At 51.5% G+C, this 16,568-nt stretch overlaps 1 protein-coding gene across 1 annotated transcript in view; it reads left to right on the plus strand.

The window, feature by feature from the left end:
- Positions 1-16,568, plus strand: part of SH3PXD2A (SH3 and PX domains 2A) — a 282,207-nt gene that overhangs the window by 191,505 nt on the left and 74,134 nt on the right. Inside the window, exon 6 of the mRNA XM_042780829.1 lies at positions 202-230. Within this exon, the coding sequence (XP_042636763.1) occupies positions 202-230 (29 nt within the window). The remainder of the gene's footprint in view (positions 1-201; positions 231-16,568) is intronic.

Raw genomic sequence — 16,568 nt, forward strand, 5'->3', positions numbered from 1 at the left:
GCGGCGGCGCGGGCGAGGCCAGGGTGGGGGCAGGGGCGCTGCGGCGGATGCGGTTGACATCACTGCGCAGAGCGCGCGGCTGCCGGGCCGGAATCACATGAGCTGCGCGCCGAGGACGGACCGCAGCCGCAGCCCCAGCCCCGCAAGCCCGCGCCCGCGCCCAGCCCTAACCATGTCTATCTGTTGTTGCTTCTTTTTCAGGGACTATGGCAGTTCCAAGAGGAAATCAGGTAAGGGAGCGTCTTTTCCTCTCACCTCCTTCCCGCCTCGTGCACGCGCCCCTCCGCGCCCCCCCTTCTCCTGCAGAGGACTTTTTGGAGGGGGTGGTCCTTGCCTGCACGTACCCTTCAGTTGCTCCCCCTTCTCCAGCCCATGCCCCCAAGATCTCTGGTTCTCGCTTCTTCATTACCCCCCCTTTGCCCTCCAGACCTCGGGCTCTCTTTGATGGGACTGCAAATGGGATGCATGGAGCTTGGGGGGTTTCCATGAAGGGTCCGAGTCCCCGCAACGTTGTCAACCATCTTTCACCCCCGGAATGCGGTGACCAATGAGAGTCTGCTGTGACTTCTTCTCCTGGGGTCCTTCCCGCGGGGTCGCGGCATGGAGTGGTGAAGGGTTAATGCAGACGCAGGGGGTTTCCTGGCAGGGAAGTGAGAGCCAGGTCCCCAAGGGGGCTGCACTGGAGTGATGGCGAGATTTTTAGCGTCTGGACTGCAGACCTATGTCCTCTCCTTCCCTCCCCCAACTCTGAGCATGTCCTCCTTGCTGCGGGGGTGCGGGCTCTGCGTGTTGGCCCGCTGAGTGGGGCTTGGGAGGGGGCCAGCCAGCCCTGCCATTTGCCTGACAGGTGCCAGGGCCGACCCGGAGTTTGCGAAGAGGGGGGAGGCAGGGCGAGGTGGGGCAAGTTCTCCGACGCTGTGTGCTGGGCGCTGTCAATTGGGGTCAGGATTCTCTCTGGGTGGGAGAAGCTGGACTCCTCAAACGCCTGAGTGTGGGCGTGCATAGTTTATTGGGGGAGGAATTCTTCCCGGGAATTAGGAGTCCGGGTTGTGGTGGTGCACAGGCCTGGTGTGATCTGGGTAGGCAGCTGTATTGCCTACATATATGAGGCTGGCTGCGTGTGCATGCAGCCTTCTAAGGTCTCACCGCTGGGGATTTGGGCAATGTATATAAGCACATGGGTCATGTGTGAGGAGGTGTTGTCTCCAGGCACCTTGGCCTGTGGAGCTGTGTGCCTGGATGGGATGTGAATGAAGGTAGGTATAATGATAAAGGAGGTGTGTGGGGGAGGGTGTATGTTTTTCTGAGGATGAGTTCATATGTGTACAAAAAAACAAACAAACAAACAAACAAAAAAATCTCACTGCCCTAGAGTGGGAACCGACTCCTGCTTGGGTTTCCGAGGCAGTATCACTCTGGAAGTAGGTTGCCCAACCTTCCTTCCAAGGAGTGGCTTGTGGGTTTGAACCGCCAACCTTCTGGTTAGCAGTCAGATGCCTTAGGCACTACACTATCAGAGCGCCTCATATGTGCACAAGTGCTTGCTTATTGTGTCCTAGTATGTATATGCTTATGTGTTATTGTAAAAAGACCTTAGGTTGCACAGTGGTTAGTGCATTTGGCTGCTAACCAAAAGGTCAATGGTTGGAACCCATCAGCCAGCTGCTCTGTGGGAGAAAGATGAGACAGTCTGCTTCTGTAAAGATTTACAGCCTTGGAAACCCTGTGGGGCAGTTCTACTCTGTCCTGTAAGGTTGCTATGAGTCGGGATCAACTTGATGGCAGTGGATTTGGTTTTGTTTAGACAGAGAGGCCTAAGGAGCCTTGGTGGCACAGTGATTAAATGCTTAGCTGCTAACAGACAGGTCAGTGGTTTGAGCCCACCAGCTACTCCACAGGAGAAAGATGTGTCTGCTTCTGTAAAGATTACAGATATGAGTCAGAATCTACTTGGTGGGACTTGATTTGGATTTGGGGAACTCTGGTGGTGCAGCGCCTAAGGCATCTGACTGCCAACCAGAGGGCTGGAGGTTCAAACCCACCAGCCACTCCTCGGAAGGAAGATTGGGCAACCTACTTCTGTAGAGACACTGCCTCAAAACCCAAGGAGGGATCGCTATGAGTCAGATCCGACCTGATGGCAGTGAGAGTTGAGAGTGTAAACGGGTTTTGTGTGTGCATAGGCTGTGTCGCGGTGAGAGTTGAGAGTGTAAACGGGTTTTGTGTGTGCATAGGCTGTGTCGCGGTGAGAGTTGAGAGTGTAAACGGGTTTTGTGTGTGCATAGGCTGTGTCGCGGTGAGAGTTGAGAGTGTAAACGGGTTTTGTGTGTGCATAGGCTGTGTCGCGGTGAGAGTTGAGAGTGTAAACGGGTTTTGTGTGTGCATAGGCTGTGTCTGGATTGTTGCGTGCTGGAGTTGGGGGTGTGTGCCGTTGGACTGGGACTTATCAGACTGTGGGTCGGAGTCTGTGTTCCTGTGGGTTTGTGTGCCTACCGTGGCTGAGATTTCCTCCAGGTGGACAGGAAGCTGAGGCTGCCTGGCACACAGCAGGCATCAGCTGTCAGAGCCCCAGGTGGGAGAGCTTCTGCCCTCTGGGCCTTTTCTCAGACCTCTCCCCACTCACCCCAGCCCGGTCGCATGTATTCTTCCCAAGCTCAAGGAGTACTCCAGAGTCTTGGTCATCTCTCAGGCCAGAACTGGACAGAGGGGCAAAACTGGGCTTGTTGTCTGTCATAACCACCTCTCCCCAGGAAACTTGCCCTGGTCCTCAGAGGTGTAGAGTAATGGTTGAGCCTGGGCTCAAATCTTGGCTTGAGCAAATTTCATAAGTGCACCATGCCTCAGTTTCTCCAGCTGTAAAATAGGGATGATGTTAACATCTACTGCATGTGTAGAAGATTCGGTAAGTTAATGTGAGACAGTCCCTACGTGACTACTGGAGAAGTATCTGCCTGTCATCATTACTTTTAAAGACATGGGATCTAGTCCTGCTTAAGCTGCCAGTTTGCTCTCTGTGTGACCTTGGGCGCATCCCTTCTCTTTGGGCCTCAGTTTCCCCCTGTAAATCTGGACCAGCTAAGCTCTTAGGTTACTCCCCTCCCAGCAACATCCCTGAGGCTCAGGGTCGGTGCTGCTTCCTAAGCTATGCAGGGACCCTCCCAGGCTGCCCCCCTCAGGGTGAGCCTCCCTTGGTTTCTCTGCCTTCCATGCTCAGGCCAGGAAGAGGATGGATGGAGAAATGTAATTTACATTGGGGTGCTTATGATAATGACCACTTAGTGTCGTATGTAAAAGCACCAGCTCTGGAGCCAGACAGCGGAGTTTAGATCCTGGCTTCTTTCCTCTGACGTCAAGTAGGTATCTTACCATCTCTGTGGCTATTGTTTCTTCTATTAATTGGGCATAATGTTCATACTTTATAGGGTTGTGATGAAGATTATATAAATTAATTTATATAAGCATGCTTAGACCACCGCCTGCCACTAAAAGGCTCTCCGTTGTGCTAGCTTTTGTCACTATCTACTAAGCATCTGCTGTGTGCTAGAACTTTCCATGTTTCCTCATTTGCTGCTCAGAACCACATTGCATGGTGGGGGATAAGATTTCCATTTAACAAATGAGAAACTGAGGCTCCGAGAGGGTGACTGTGGCACTGTGGATTTGAGTTCATATTTAGGGCTCTGCCCTGCTCTGTAATGAGAGGACTCACAAAGTTTCCTGGGCTTACCCAGCCAGGGACGTTGGTACAGGGAACATTGCTGTTCCCTGATCATCATTTAAGAGCTGGTGGCATAATGCCTAAGGCATTTGACTGCTAACCAGAAGGTTGGTGGTTCAAACCCACCAGATACTCTATGGAAGAAAGACGGGGCAATCTACTTCTGTAAAGATTTACTGCCTTGAAAACCCAAAGGGAGTCTCTGTGAGTTGGAATCGACTCATTGGCAGTGAGTTTGGTTATCACTTACTAAGTACCAAACCAAGACTCGAACTCAGGCTTGGGGGTGGGGAGTGGCACGGGTAGGGTCAACAGGGGAAGACAGTCAGTCCTTGTGCTCAAACAGCTCACAGACCAAGGAGGTGACCTTGAAAACTGGAAGACAGAGTAGCCTCAAATTGTCTCTCTTCCCTCCATTGAATCTGCTGCTTCTCAACATCTTCCCCATTTCAGTAACTGACACTATTCACCCTATGGATCAAGCTGAACCTGTAGAAGTTCTCCCCTATTCTTCCCTTTCTCTTGCCTGCCAGCTTGGCCGCCAGATCTGTCCACCTCTTTACACCTCCATCATCACACCCTGTGAGAAGCCCCCTTCATCTCTCCAGGTAGACTCCCCGCTTCCTACCTGGTGTCTGCTTCTCCCCTTCTGCACCCTGGCCTCCACACCACAGCTAGAATCGTCTCTCAAAAATACAGATCAAGTAATTCACTTCTCTACTTGCATCCCCATCAAGGGCATGCCATCCTACTTAGAATAAATTCCTTATCCTGTTCCACAGCAACTTGTGTGATTTGGCCCCTGTGTGTTGACCAGCTGAGATCATCCTGCTGAGATGGAAGGGGTCTTCCTGACCTTGGCTCGTACCCCTCTCATCCGTTCTTCCAGCTCCAGCATTCCCACCTTGGCACTCTGCCCAGCCACACGGGTCACCTTATGTTCCTTAAACAGATTAAGTTCAGTCCCAGCACACATGCTGTTCCTTCTGCCTGTAGTCCTCTTCCCCGATCTTTCAAATGATTGACTCCTTCTTTCGATTTCTGTTTGTTACCCCCAGAGAAACTGCCCTGATCCTCCACTGTCTGCCCCTTCAAGTCATCCTGCTTCTTTACACTCTGATTTCCCTGTATGTTTTCTTGTTTATTGTCTGACCTTTGAGCTCTGTCAGCTCCCTGAGAGCAAAGACCTTGCCTACAGGGCTCACACCGGTACTTGTTGAATGGGTGGATGGATGGATGCGTGTATGCGTGAATGGATGAAGGCTTGTCTCAACTGTGGTGCAGGTGAGGAGAGAGAGGTCACTTCTGGCTCCAGTTAGGAGGTGGGAACTGAAAAGAGGAGGAGTTTTTCTGGCTTTGGGTAATCCACAGGATACATGTGCCAAAGTCGGGGAGCAGGACTGAGCATGGCTATTTCAGAGACTTGATGCTTCAACTAACCTCATTGAGTACCACCCATATGCCAGACACTGTTAAGGTATTGAGGTTATAGGAATGTCTTTCCGCCCTCAAGGAGTTGGCAGTTTGCTATACATAGTGAAGGAGCAGAAGCATGGGGGGGGGTGCAGATGGGGGCACTTGCCCCCAGGTGCAAGTCCAAGGGGGTGCCAAACAAGGTGTGGAATGACATTCCAAGATGCCACAAAAATGAGAGGTGCTTGAACGAGGTGGAGGGACAGGAGGGATGGGGGAGGCATTTCTGTTGAGGGGGTCACTGCTGTCAACATGTGTTCATCTTAGAATTGGGAGGGAGAAGGGGCAAGAGATTGTCCGTTAGCCATGCAAATTGAGGGGCAGTGCAACTTAGAGATTGTCCCTGGACAGCGCTTACTCACCCCACACCTCTGTGAAGGAGCCCTGGTGGCACAGTGGTTAAGCACTCAGCTGTGCACGGAAAGGTTGGTGGTTCAAACCCACCAGCCACTTCACTGGGTAGAGATGTGGCAGTCTGCTTCTGTGAAGATTACAGCCTTGGGAAGCCTGTTAGGCAGTTCTGCTCTGTCCTGTAGGGTCACTGAGTTGGAATAGACTCGGTGGCCACAGGTTTCTAGCCTAGCCAAACTGACCATCACACTGGGAAATGGAGTATGTATCGTAGCAAGCTGACAAGAGGTGGTGGTAGGGGCCGGGGAGGTTCAATGTAATGATGCAGTGTGGTGGTTATATTTGTGTGTCGACTTGGCTAGGCCTGGTTGAGTGGCTAGGCAGCTGGTGGTAGTTATTCCCCATGATGAGACTGGCAATCAACTCCATGGTGGGATCTACCACAAGCAGCTGAGTAGCTGCTTTGGGAATGTGGTCTGCTTCCCGTATATAAGAAGCAGCTTTGGGAATGGTCTCTAGCTTATAGCACACTTGGACCCTGCATGTAGCTGTGTCATTGTTCAGCAGCCTGCTGTGCTCTGCCAACTTTGGGACTTACAATAGACTTGAATTAATGGCCTGCTATGTGGTTTGGTAACATCAGGACTGTGCCATTTTATTTGTCGGCTTTGGGCTTGTTAGCCTCAGCAGCCAGTAGCTGCCTGAGTGAAGAGATGCCTCTAGCTTCAGTGGGCCGGGAGCAAGAGGCAAAGCTGAAGCCCAGGGTCGAAGGGCTTTCACACAGCCTGTAGAGCCTGGCACTCTGAACTCGAACTTAGAGCATCCAAATTGTAAGAATAAACTCCTCTTTGCTAAGGCCATCCCAGTTGTGGTATATTTTCTGTTAGAGCAGCACTAGTTAACCAGAACATGCAGTTGGGGGGCTTTGTGTGTGTGGTGCCTGGCACTAGGAAGGGCCTGTTAGCTGTGGTTACTACTCCAGGAAGAGTCCAGTGGGGCTGGGGCAGGCTCCCCAGAGCAGAGATTTCTCACCAGATTCTCCAAGATCTAAAGTGGCTCTCACAGTTCTCCAGGAAGCTGTGTTTTTCCAAGGCCCTTAGCTGAGGTGTTCCGAGGTGTGCCACTAGGGGGCGAAGCTGCCATGGATCCTAGTGGATACTCACAGTCCTAGCATCACTGCCAGGCACAGGGCCTGATGCGTCTGCCCCACGGTGGTGTCCTGTGATGAGCTTTAGTTTGTATAAATGCAAATGAGGTTGCTCAACAGTGTTGCAAGTTTGTTCTTTCAAGTAAGTGTTGATGTTCTTCCTGAAATCCTGTTTACTTTGTACTTTTCCTTGGAAAACTGGTGAGCTCAGCCAGGTTTCCATCTTAGTGATCATAAAATCAACATTATTGGGCTAACTTAATGAGATCAGCCTTACTATAGTTTCACTGCAGAGTAGCACTATTACTCAAGGTTAAGAGTTGGGGTTTTAGCGTCAGACAGAGGGGGTTTGAACCTTAGCTCTGCTACAGGTGAGTTCTGTGACCCTGGCAAATTACTTAGCCTCTGACCTCCATGTTCCCTTTGGAAAATGGGAGTAAAATAGTACCTGCCTCAATTAAATGCAAGGATTGAGTTAGCAGTTCCTAGCACCTAGCAGGGTCCTGATGATAGTAGCTGCCTTTGTTGTTGTTCATTTAATTATTGATTGATTCTGCAAGGAAAGGAGAAGTTGGCCCTGCCTAAGATTGAGTGTGAAAAGACCCTACTGAGGCCTTTCTTTCCATTCTGTGAGCTGTGGGCTGGCCCCAGAGGAGACAGGACTTACTTGCAGATTCCAGCACAGACTCTAGAGCCAGAATGCCTAGTTTCATGGTCCAGTTCTGGGAGCAGGGTATCAGGCAAATTCTTACCCTCTCTGCCTCATCTGTAAAGCAGGGATAATGATAGCACCTCATCAGTTTGAAGATTGAAAGGAAGTTAACACATGCAAAGTGCTCAACCCCAAGTGTTTACTAAGGGTTAAGCCCACCACCTGCCTGTCAGTTTGTCATACTGTGGTGGTTTGTGTGTGGCTGTTACTTTGTGTGTTACATTAGACATGTTATCAGATGGGACCATTCCCTGGAGAAGGACATGATGCTTGGTAAAGTAGAGGGTCAGTGAAAAAAAGGAAGCCCCTCAACAAGGTGGATTGACACAGTGGCTGCAACAATGGGCTCACACAGCAACGATCGTGGGGCTGGCACAGGACGAGGCAGTGTTTTGTTCTGTTGCACATGGGTCGTTATGCATTGGAAGGGACTTGACAGCGCCTAACAACAACAATAAGGGTTAATTCTTTTTATTATTATAGGAGGCTCTCAGACAGGAGAGAGACTTGGCTTTGGTTTTACCCTTCTCCGGGAACAACTCCTCTCTCACAGATAGGCAGAGGCAGAGTAGGCACCATCTCATAGTTGGCCATTAAGCTTCATGGCCACCCACCTCGGCGGTCTTGTCACCAGTCTATAGACCAGGAAAGGGAGGTTAAGTAACTTGCCCAAGGTCATCCAGCCAGGCAGGCACCTGACCCAAACCCCTTTCCTCTGCAGTCCGCCCTTCTGAGCCCAAGGAGCCATGAGTGACCAGGACAGGACTTGCCCCCACAAGAGCTCCCTGGGTTTCTAGGAGAAGGAGCATACTGGTCACAAAGGCATTCTTAGTTGGCTAAAGGACCCTTCCTTAGTGTATGACTAATAGCCCCTTGATTTCCCTTCTTATGAGTTGATTTTTAATAAAGTGGGTTTGCTTAAAGAAGACCGTTAAGTCCTGGCTAGAAAAAGCTAGCCTACCTTCCAGCTTTTGTAGATAAAACAGCTGAGAGAAGGCTGCTGCCCATCTAAGGTGAGGGCTGGGCAGACCCTGGGCTCTTATTCCTCCCTCCCATAAGCCCTAGGCAAGGCGGTGGGGTACGATTGTGAGACCGAGAGAGCCCTGACTGGAAGGTCCCTGCTGCCTCATTTTCCCCAAGAGAAATGCCCCAGCCACACAGAGAGCAGAGCCCGGCTTTGAGCCCCAGCTCCTGGCGCCACGGAGCCCACAGCTCAACCAAGAAGGCAGGACAGACTCAGGGATCCCTTAACGAATACACGGCAGGAAGCTGTGGGAGGTGTGTGTGGGGGGGCAACCAAGATGGGAGAGGCTGGAGATGTGTTCTGGAGGGTGGATGTGATTGGGATGAGCAAAGGGTGTGGAGAGGGTGCCCCTGGTGGGACTAACATGAGCCAAGACTTGGAGGCTGGAATGAGTTTACAAGTTGGAGGGAAGGAGAGATATCCAGCCTGGCGGGGAAGGACAGCAGGGGCTGAGTCTGCAGAGGAAGCCGTGGAGAGGGCAGCAAACAGCCATGTTTCACAGCAGTTGTCCAGGCTCTCTGGTCTGCCTGAGCCACCCATCCTCAGTAAGAAAGGCCCAGGCTCCTCAGTGAACACGGCCAGGCTATTGCTGGCACCTTCCAACAGCTGTTCCCAGAGCAAATGTGTCTAATGAAAGCATCAGCTCCTGGCACACCACCCTGGCTGGTGTTTTTTAAACAATTTCTATTTTCATGACTCTGGGTCCTCAGCCTCATGTCACCCCTGGAGTCCAAAGCCATCAAATTGGAAATGAAAGGAAGCTAATTGATTTGGCAGCTCTGCCGCCAGCCCATGTGGCGGTGATGCGATGGAGAAAGTGAACACGCCGCTCATGTGTGTCTCTGTGCCACGACTCCCCCAGGCAGAGGCAGCGCAGCCCCACTGCCCTACTGGCCTGCACGTGAAGCATGGTGGGGGTGGGGGGGAGGGTGTCCCCAAACCCTGGAACCACCCATCTAGCCCCCAGGAAAGGAGGCCGCCGACTGGTCACCTGGATTCCCTCAGCCTTGCTTTCTTGGTTTCTGTTGTCCCCTCTGTGCACCAAGCAGCCACTGCTGGGAAAGTAGGCAGGTGGTCTGGAGGCAACAGCATGTGCAAAGGCCAGGAGGTGTGCTTCAGAATCCTGAGCCTGCTTAGGCAGGCCCTGCCCAGACCTACTTCCTCAGTGACTCTAGGAGTGGGGCCCCAGGATTTGCACTTCGACAGGCTCCCCAGGGACCCTGATTCCAAGCAGAGTTGAATTTTGGGTGCATCAGGCCTGTGGGTCGGTGACAGTGTTCAGAGTAGACAGGCATGAGGCAGCAGGAGGAGCATCTGGGTTCCAGGAAAAGGGACGGGGGTCCCCATGATGGACCGTGTGACTGGAAGGAGCTATACCTTAAAGATGCATACAGTCATCTTCCAAGTCAGCTGTGGGCCACAGGGCTGGGAACAGGGACCAGCCAGGGGACAGAGGGTTCTAAGCATCTTATTCCTCAAACACCAGCCTACTGTTTGGGGCCTTGGAGAAGGGCTACTCAGGGGGCTGTTCAGCCCCTGACCTCCTTTCTGGCCTCATCAGGAGGCGGTGATTCCCTCTGCCTTTTGTTTCTACAGTTTTTGTTCCCTGGGATGGGGGGTTGGGGGAACACCCACCACATTGTGATTCAGCAAAGAAATGTTTCCCACCTCAACCCTCAGCCAGAAAGTAACTTGTTCCTTGCTTCAGCTTTTTTAGTTTATAGGCATGTGACAAAAGAGGCAACATTTCCAGTAATGAATCCAATGGAAAAACAAAAGTTTAGGGAAAATGTGCATTGTTTATTGTTTTAGCACCTTATTGTGGTCTAAACTTACTTTGTTTAGAAACAGAAATGTGGCATGTATAATTTAGTTGGCTCATGACATTATTATAATTGGTTTTGAAATACAAAGGCAAAAAGAATTTTTTTCTCCCCAGAATTTCAGTAACACTAAAAGTTTGCAGGAGAGAAGTGTTTTTCCTTGATTCTTTCTGCTCTGTCCCCTGGATCTTGTCATTGCAACGCGTGACCCAGGCAGCTGTTAGGAAGATGCATTTTGTTAACATTAGAACTGGAGTCTTGTACCAAGATAACTGGGCCATGTCAGAAAGTCTCTTCACTTCCCTGTGCTCAGAAGGAAGTGTTCATCACTTCTTTTTGACACCCTTGACACCACTGTCTGTCTAGTGGGTGTAGTGGCTTAGGAGAGGGCCCCCTGCAAGTCTCTGGGCTGCTTTTCCCATGATCCAGGATTCCCCAGCTCAACCTTGGACTAAGACTACGTATGTGTTAGGACAGGGTTAAGCTCTGGTGACATAGTGCCTAAAGCGTTTGACTGCTAACCAGAAGGCTGGCGGTTCCAACCCACCAGCCACTCCTCAGAAGGAAGGCTGGGGAATCTACTTCTGTAGTGATACTGCCTCAGAAACCCAAGGAGGGGTCGCTATGAGTCAGAGTTGACTCGACAGCACATAACAACAAGATTGCATGCATAACTTGTCCTTTCAGGAAGGCGAGGTCTTTATAAAGTGGTAGGGACAGACTAGTGACAAAAGGCCAAACTCAGACTGTACATTGGCAGTGCCCTTCCCCCAGAGAAAGCTTACAAACTGCAGATAACATCCCTTGTTCTAGTCTGTCTGCTCCCTGCAACACACCGTCTGCTGGTGATGCCAGCCTCTGGTTCTAGACCCCCCTTCTAGGACTAAGTGGCTCCTGCCAGACCTATTGGGACTTTCCTGGCTCTGGCCATGGCTGCCTTCCAAGTTTGTGCAGTGAATATCTTGAGTACCTACTATGCACCAGACCCTGTGGAAGAACCCTGGGGATACCACAGTGAATAGAATGAGGTCCTTCCCTCAGAGGACCACATTCGAGTGGGGGAGATGGGTAAGTAAACACTTAAAATACAACATCAGAAGTGCCGTGATTGGGGTGGGAGACAGTGATGCAGCAGCTTCCAGTGAGGCAACAGCCCCGCCTTGGGGGGCCGAGCAAAGCTTCCCATACCTGGTCCACTGAGGTTTTTAAATGTACCTGCCAGGTGGGAAATGAAAGAGCCACACAGAGGCTATCTGGCTGGCCCAGCATCAGCTGTCCCGGTGCACCACGACTTCTTCAAATTCCATTTCTTTTGTTGTTGTTTGAGGACACACCAGCACGCCATGCCAATGCTGTGACATTAATGACACTCTTTGAGTTGAGTTAGGCCACCATTCTCACCCTCCTTTCTAGTTGTTCCTTCTCCATTAGAAACAGAAACTCACTGCCCCTGGGGCTCCTATCTCATCTTTCGAGTTGCTGTTGTCATTTTGATTCCTTATAGATAGTTCTTAAAAGGAGTATAATGCTCAAAGCAGGCCTTTTTTTTTTTTTTACTAGTTAAGCAAAACTATCGTTTGGTTTTAAGGTGATGTAAGGGGATATTTTTGACTTAGGGGTATAAAGATTATCTCAGGGCAATAGTTTGGGGGTTCATCCACCCACCATGACTCCAGAAAGTCTGGATTCCATGAGATTTTGAAATTCTGCTCTGCATTTTCCCCCTTTTGATCAGAATTTTTAAAGTGTGTCTTGTCTTCTTAACTAGACTTGGGCGTCCCTCCCCATCCCAAGTACCTCACCTCCTGTGTGGTGCTGTTTCAGAGGTGCTGTTGCAGGTTGTTACTAGTTTGCTAAAATTGCTGGGAGTTTTAAAAGTTCTAATTGTAAAGTGAATACACGTGCCTGGGTTGGAGAGAGTTTGTCCAAGGGGCTACCTTGGCCCTTTCCTTGTTACTAGGACTCGCCTTATTTGCTCACCTGTAAAAGGACTTGGATCTCAACTCCATGTGATTCCAGGGTCCCAGCCAAGTGCATAGCGCTAAGAGATGCTCATTAAATATTTGACTAACAGGCCATGGCCTATCGGATAAGGAATCTCTGTCAAGTGGGAACTCCCTGGTGGTTGACAGGAGGGAGAGAGCAGAGAAGGTCAGTTCAGAAACAGGTCAATTCAGCCCTTTCAGGGAGGTAGCCTGACTTTCCTATGGTTGTGCAGTGAGGCCAGAATAGAGCCCCCCTGAGCACCAGGTCCCTTGCCTGGCTTCCTCCGTGGGGTGGAAGCTAAGCTTTGCCAGAGAGCCTGAGCAGTGGTGCCAAATGGTTAACCCCATCCTTCCCCAGAGAGCTCACACATACTTCTGACCCGCCCCTGTCCTCTGGGCCCTCTCAGCTGTGGCTTGGTCATAGCTCTGTCATGTGAGAGCCAGATGTGGGGATTTCCCGAGCAGTGATATGTGTGTGCGCGTGCACTCATGCATGTGTGTGTACACAGTGCTGTTTACGTGGCATCTTGAGAGCTCAAGGATTGGTCCAGAGTTACATAGAACAGAGAAGGGATAGGGTGAGGAGAAGCCGAGGGGGTCCCCACAAACACCATAGGGGGCCCTGCTCCTACCCGACATTATAGACAACCAAGTTATTTCTGCTCAGACTCCCATTTCCTGCAACATTCATCTTGCCATAAGACCATGTTGGTTATGGATATATATTTTTTAAAAAAATCTCTTTGAAGAGCTTCATAGTAGACTGGGAACCAGCAGCCTTTCAGGGGTGTTCTGCTGTGCTTGTGGGTCTCCTGTGAGCTACCCTGCCCAGCCTGAGATTGGCTTAGGGTCTTTCTTAGCCTGAGAAGGCCTGTTTGTGGCTCAAGAGACAAAGCCTGGACCAGAGAAAAGGCAGGTGCCTAGCAGGCCCCAGGAGTGGGTAAGTGAGGGCTCAGTTACCATTGGCCCTGAGAGCAGTGAGGGTTCATCCTTCAGCCACTGAGAGTTTGTTAGGGAACCTGGTGTGTTCCAGGAACTCGGGATACAGTGGTTGAAGCATTCAGCTGCTAACCAAAAGGTTGGCGGTATGAACCCATCATCCGCTCCATAGCAGAAGGATGAGGCACTCTGCTTCCGTCAAGATGCACAGCCTTGAAAACCCTGTGGAGCAGTTCTGCTGTGTCCTACAGAGTCACTATGCGTTGGAATCAACTGGGTGGTAGTGAATTCAGTTTCTGGAGCTGTTGAGGTGCTGATGGGACTAAGTTCCTGAAGGAACTTCAGATCTGATAGGGGAGAATCATAACAAATCTTTATTAAGCACCTACTGTATGCTAGACGGTTCCTGGGGCTATAATCAGGCTGTAACTAGAGACAACAATACAAAGATCCTGCCCAAGGGCAAAATGAGGAGGACAGCAAACCTTGAAAAATGGGCTGCCTGGGAACTTTCCTTCAGCCCTTGCCCATTTGGGGTTCATCCTCCCTCCCCCTCCCAAGAACCTACCTCCTAGTCCCACCTCTACTGCTCCAGCTCTTGGCAGATATCAGCTGAAGGCTTCTGGGTCCTGCTCCCAAGGTGGGGCCCAATTCAGATTCAAGACCTCCAAGACTCCCTGCCCGGCACTGTTCCCCACCTCAGAGCCCCTGGGACCTAGCCTGCTGTGCCTGGCACCCAGGAGTGTTAGAGTCTGGGCAGCCCTGGGGAATGGGGGTATGCTTGAATGTCAGTCCAGACCACCTCCCTACACCTACAGAACTCCTGAAGCAGATAGGAACGCTTGGAGTGTCTGTACTTGTAAATATCTGTGCCTCTGTCTCCAAGGATGGTAATAACCAGGGGCCCCCAGCTGTGTACATGGTTGATACTCATTAAATAGTTGGTGGTTGATTCATTGATAATCTGATGGTAAGAATCTGGTCTGGAGAAAATGAGACATTCCGCTTCTTGTAATCTTGGGGTGGGAATGTCTGCCCAGCGTCCATTGCTGTTGGCTTCATCATTGCATCTGTGGAGACAGCCTGGGACGGAGGGGGCTGCAGCTTAGGGGGCTGGACACCAGCAGCTGACTTCATCCTGTTCCTCTGGCCACTGCTTCTGCCGCTGCCTCTGCCTTCCGCAAACACAGATACTGACTTTGCCTGGGGCTTCTGGGGGAGCAGGCGGGTGGGGGAGTTGCAGGAGGGAAAGCATAGTAAGTGGGGGAGGACCACCACGGCAGACCACCCCAGGGAGGGGGACTGGCTGGGAACTTGGAACTGTGAACACTGTTGAGTTTGTCTCTCCTCCGCACACAAACGCCCCAGCTTGGGGAGCAGGGAAAACCTGAGAACTGAGGGGGAGGCACAGCCCAAGGGGCTGCTGTGGGGTCAGGCAGCAGCTGCTGGGAGCAGGGGCTCAGAACCCCCCCTGCCTTGCCAGCTAGCCAGCACCCCTGTCTGCCCTGGCACTTCTGACCACCAGCAGCACCTGCCTTCTCAGCAGCAGGGAGGGAGGAGGGCGGTCCTGTCTGCCAGAGCAGCCCCATTGGGCAGCTGCAGGGCTCCCAGGGGTATCCTTGGCCTCTCCACCCACCCCCACTCGGGCTGGGCTGACCCATCTGGCCCAGCCCTGCCCTAGGCGGTCGTCCTTGAACTCACATCCCAGGGGGCTGTGGGAGTAGCTCTGGGGCCAGCCTCTGCTCCCACCACACCCTGTTCCCCACCTGAGCACGGAAGCTGACTGTTCTCTGACCGCATAGCTCCGCGGCCCAGAGGGTCAGTGCATTCCTGCCCGGGGTTTGACTGCCCCCACGTGTGTTCTGGGTTCCGGGAAGGGCAGCTCCTGGGGAAGGAGGCAGGCCTCTTCTGTCTGAGAGCACGAGGAAGAAGAATGTGGCCGTGTTGAGAAAGAATCACAGCAGAGCTGTGGCTTTGGTTGGAGCTGGGAGCATCCCTCCGATCAGGATTCCTTTGTTCCCAGCTCCCTTGCTGGTGCTTAATTACAGAGGTGTAACGGGACACATACCTGTGAAGCAGGAGCCCTAGATAGAGTCAGACAACCTGGGCTCAGGGCTGGCACCATCGCTTCCTTTTCAAGGGGCCTTGGACAAGAACCTTAACTTCCCTGAGTCTCTCTTTCCTCATCTGTAAAAGGCAGTTTGTTGTAAGGATTACATAAGATAATGTTCATAAAGTGTTCACCATGATGCCTAGCTTGAGTGCTAAGTGCAAACTGGTCTAATTGTTCTAGCTCCAGCACTGCTACTCTCTTGCTGTGCGATCTTAGGCAAGTTACTCCCCCTCTCTCGGCCAGTTTCCACATGCTCCTTCCAGCCTATGGGGTGCAGCCAAGAAGTGGGAGATTTTAGGGGCAGGAGGCGGCCTGTAGACAATGGCCTGGCTTCCTGTTTAGGAATTGCTTTCTGTCTTTACGTGGACACCCACCTGAAATTTAGTTCTGGCGGTTCAAACCCACCAGCCACTCCTGGGAAGGAAGGTTGGGCAATCTACTTCTGTAGTGATACTGCCTCGGAAACCCAAGGAGGGGTCTCTATGAGTCGGGTCCGACTCGACGGCACATAACAACAACATATCTTCGTGTGTCCTTTTATTTAGCTAAGAACTCTGTGACCTGGACCCTCAGGCTTTAGGCAGGACCGACTACATTATCTGCCCAGTGCAAAATGAAAATAAGGGGCTTTTTATTCATAAATTATTCAGGATTTCAAAATGGCAACCCAAACCAAACTCACTGCCACTGAGTTTATTCTGACTCATAGCAACCCCCTTTGGGTTTCTGAGGTAGTATATCTTTACTGAAGTAGATTGCTCCATCTTCCTGCTGCAGAGCAGCTAGTGGGTTTGAACTGCTAACCTTCTGATTAGTATCAAGTGCCTTAGGCACCATACCACCAGGAGCTCTGTAGCGGAGTGCCTAAGGCACTTGACTGCTAACCAGAAGGCTGGCGGTTCAAATCCACCAGCCACTCCTGGGAAGGAAGATGAGGCAATCTACTTCCGTAGTGATGCCGCCTTGGAAACACAAGGAGTGGTTGCTATGAGTCAGGTCCGACTTGACCGCACATAACAACAACAACCACCATAACACCAGAGATCCAGCAGAGCATTAAACCTAAGCATAGGACCTGTGTGACAGTTCAGGTCACATCCGCATGAAGCCCACCCTACCTTGAAGGCTGTGAGCGTAGGAGGCAGGGCCTGTGCTCTGAGCTGCTGTAGCTCCGTAAGGCAGCCCTTACTCCATAAAAATGCACCAGGGCACTATTACTTCATGTCACAGGTATTTATGACAACCTGGCCACTGCTGCTCCCCCTGGAGTTCTAAACTTCCGC

The sequence above is a fragment of the Orycteropus afer genome, unplaced genomic scaffold (assembly GCF_000298275.1).
Source record: "Orycteropus afer afer isolate SDZICR_OR568_19922 unplaced genomic scaffold, OryAfe1.0 scaffold00064, whole genome shotgun sequence".
Lineage (NCBI taxonomy): Eukaryota > Metazoa > Chordata > Mammalia > Tubulidentata > Orycteropodidae > Orycteropus > Orycteropus afer.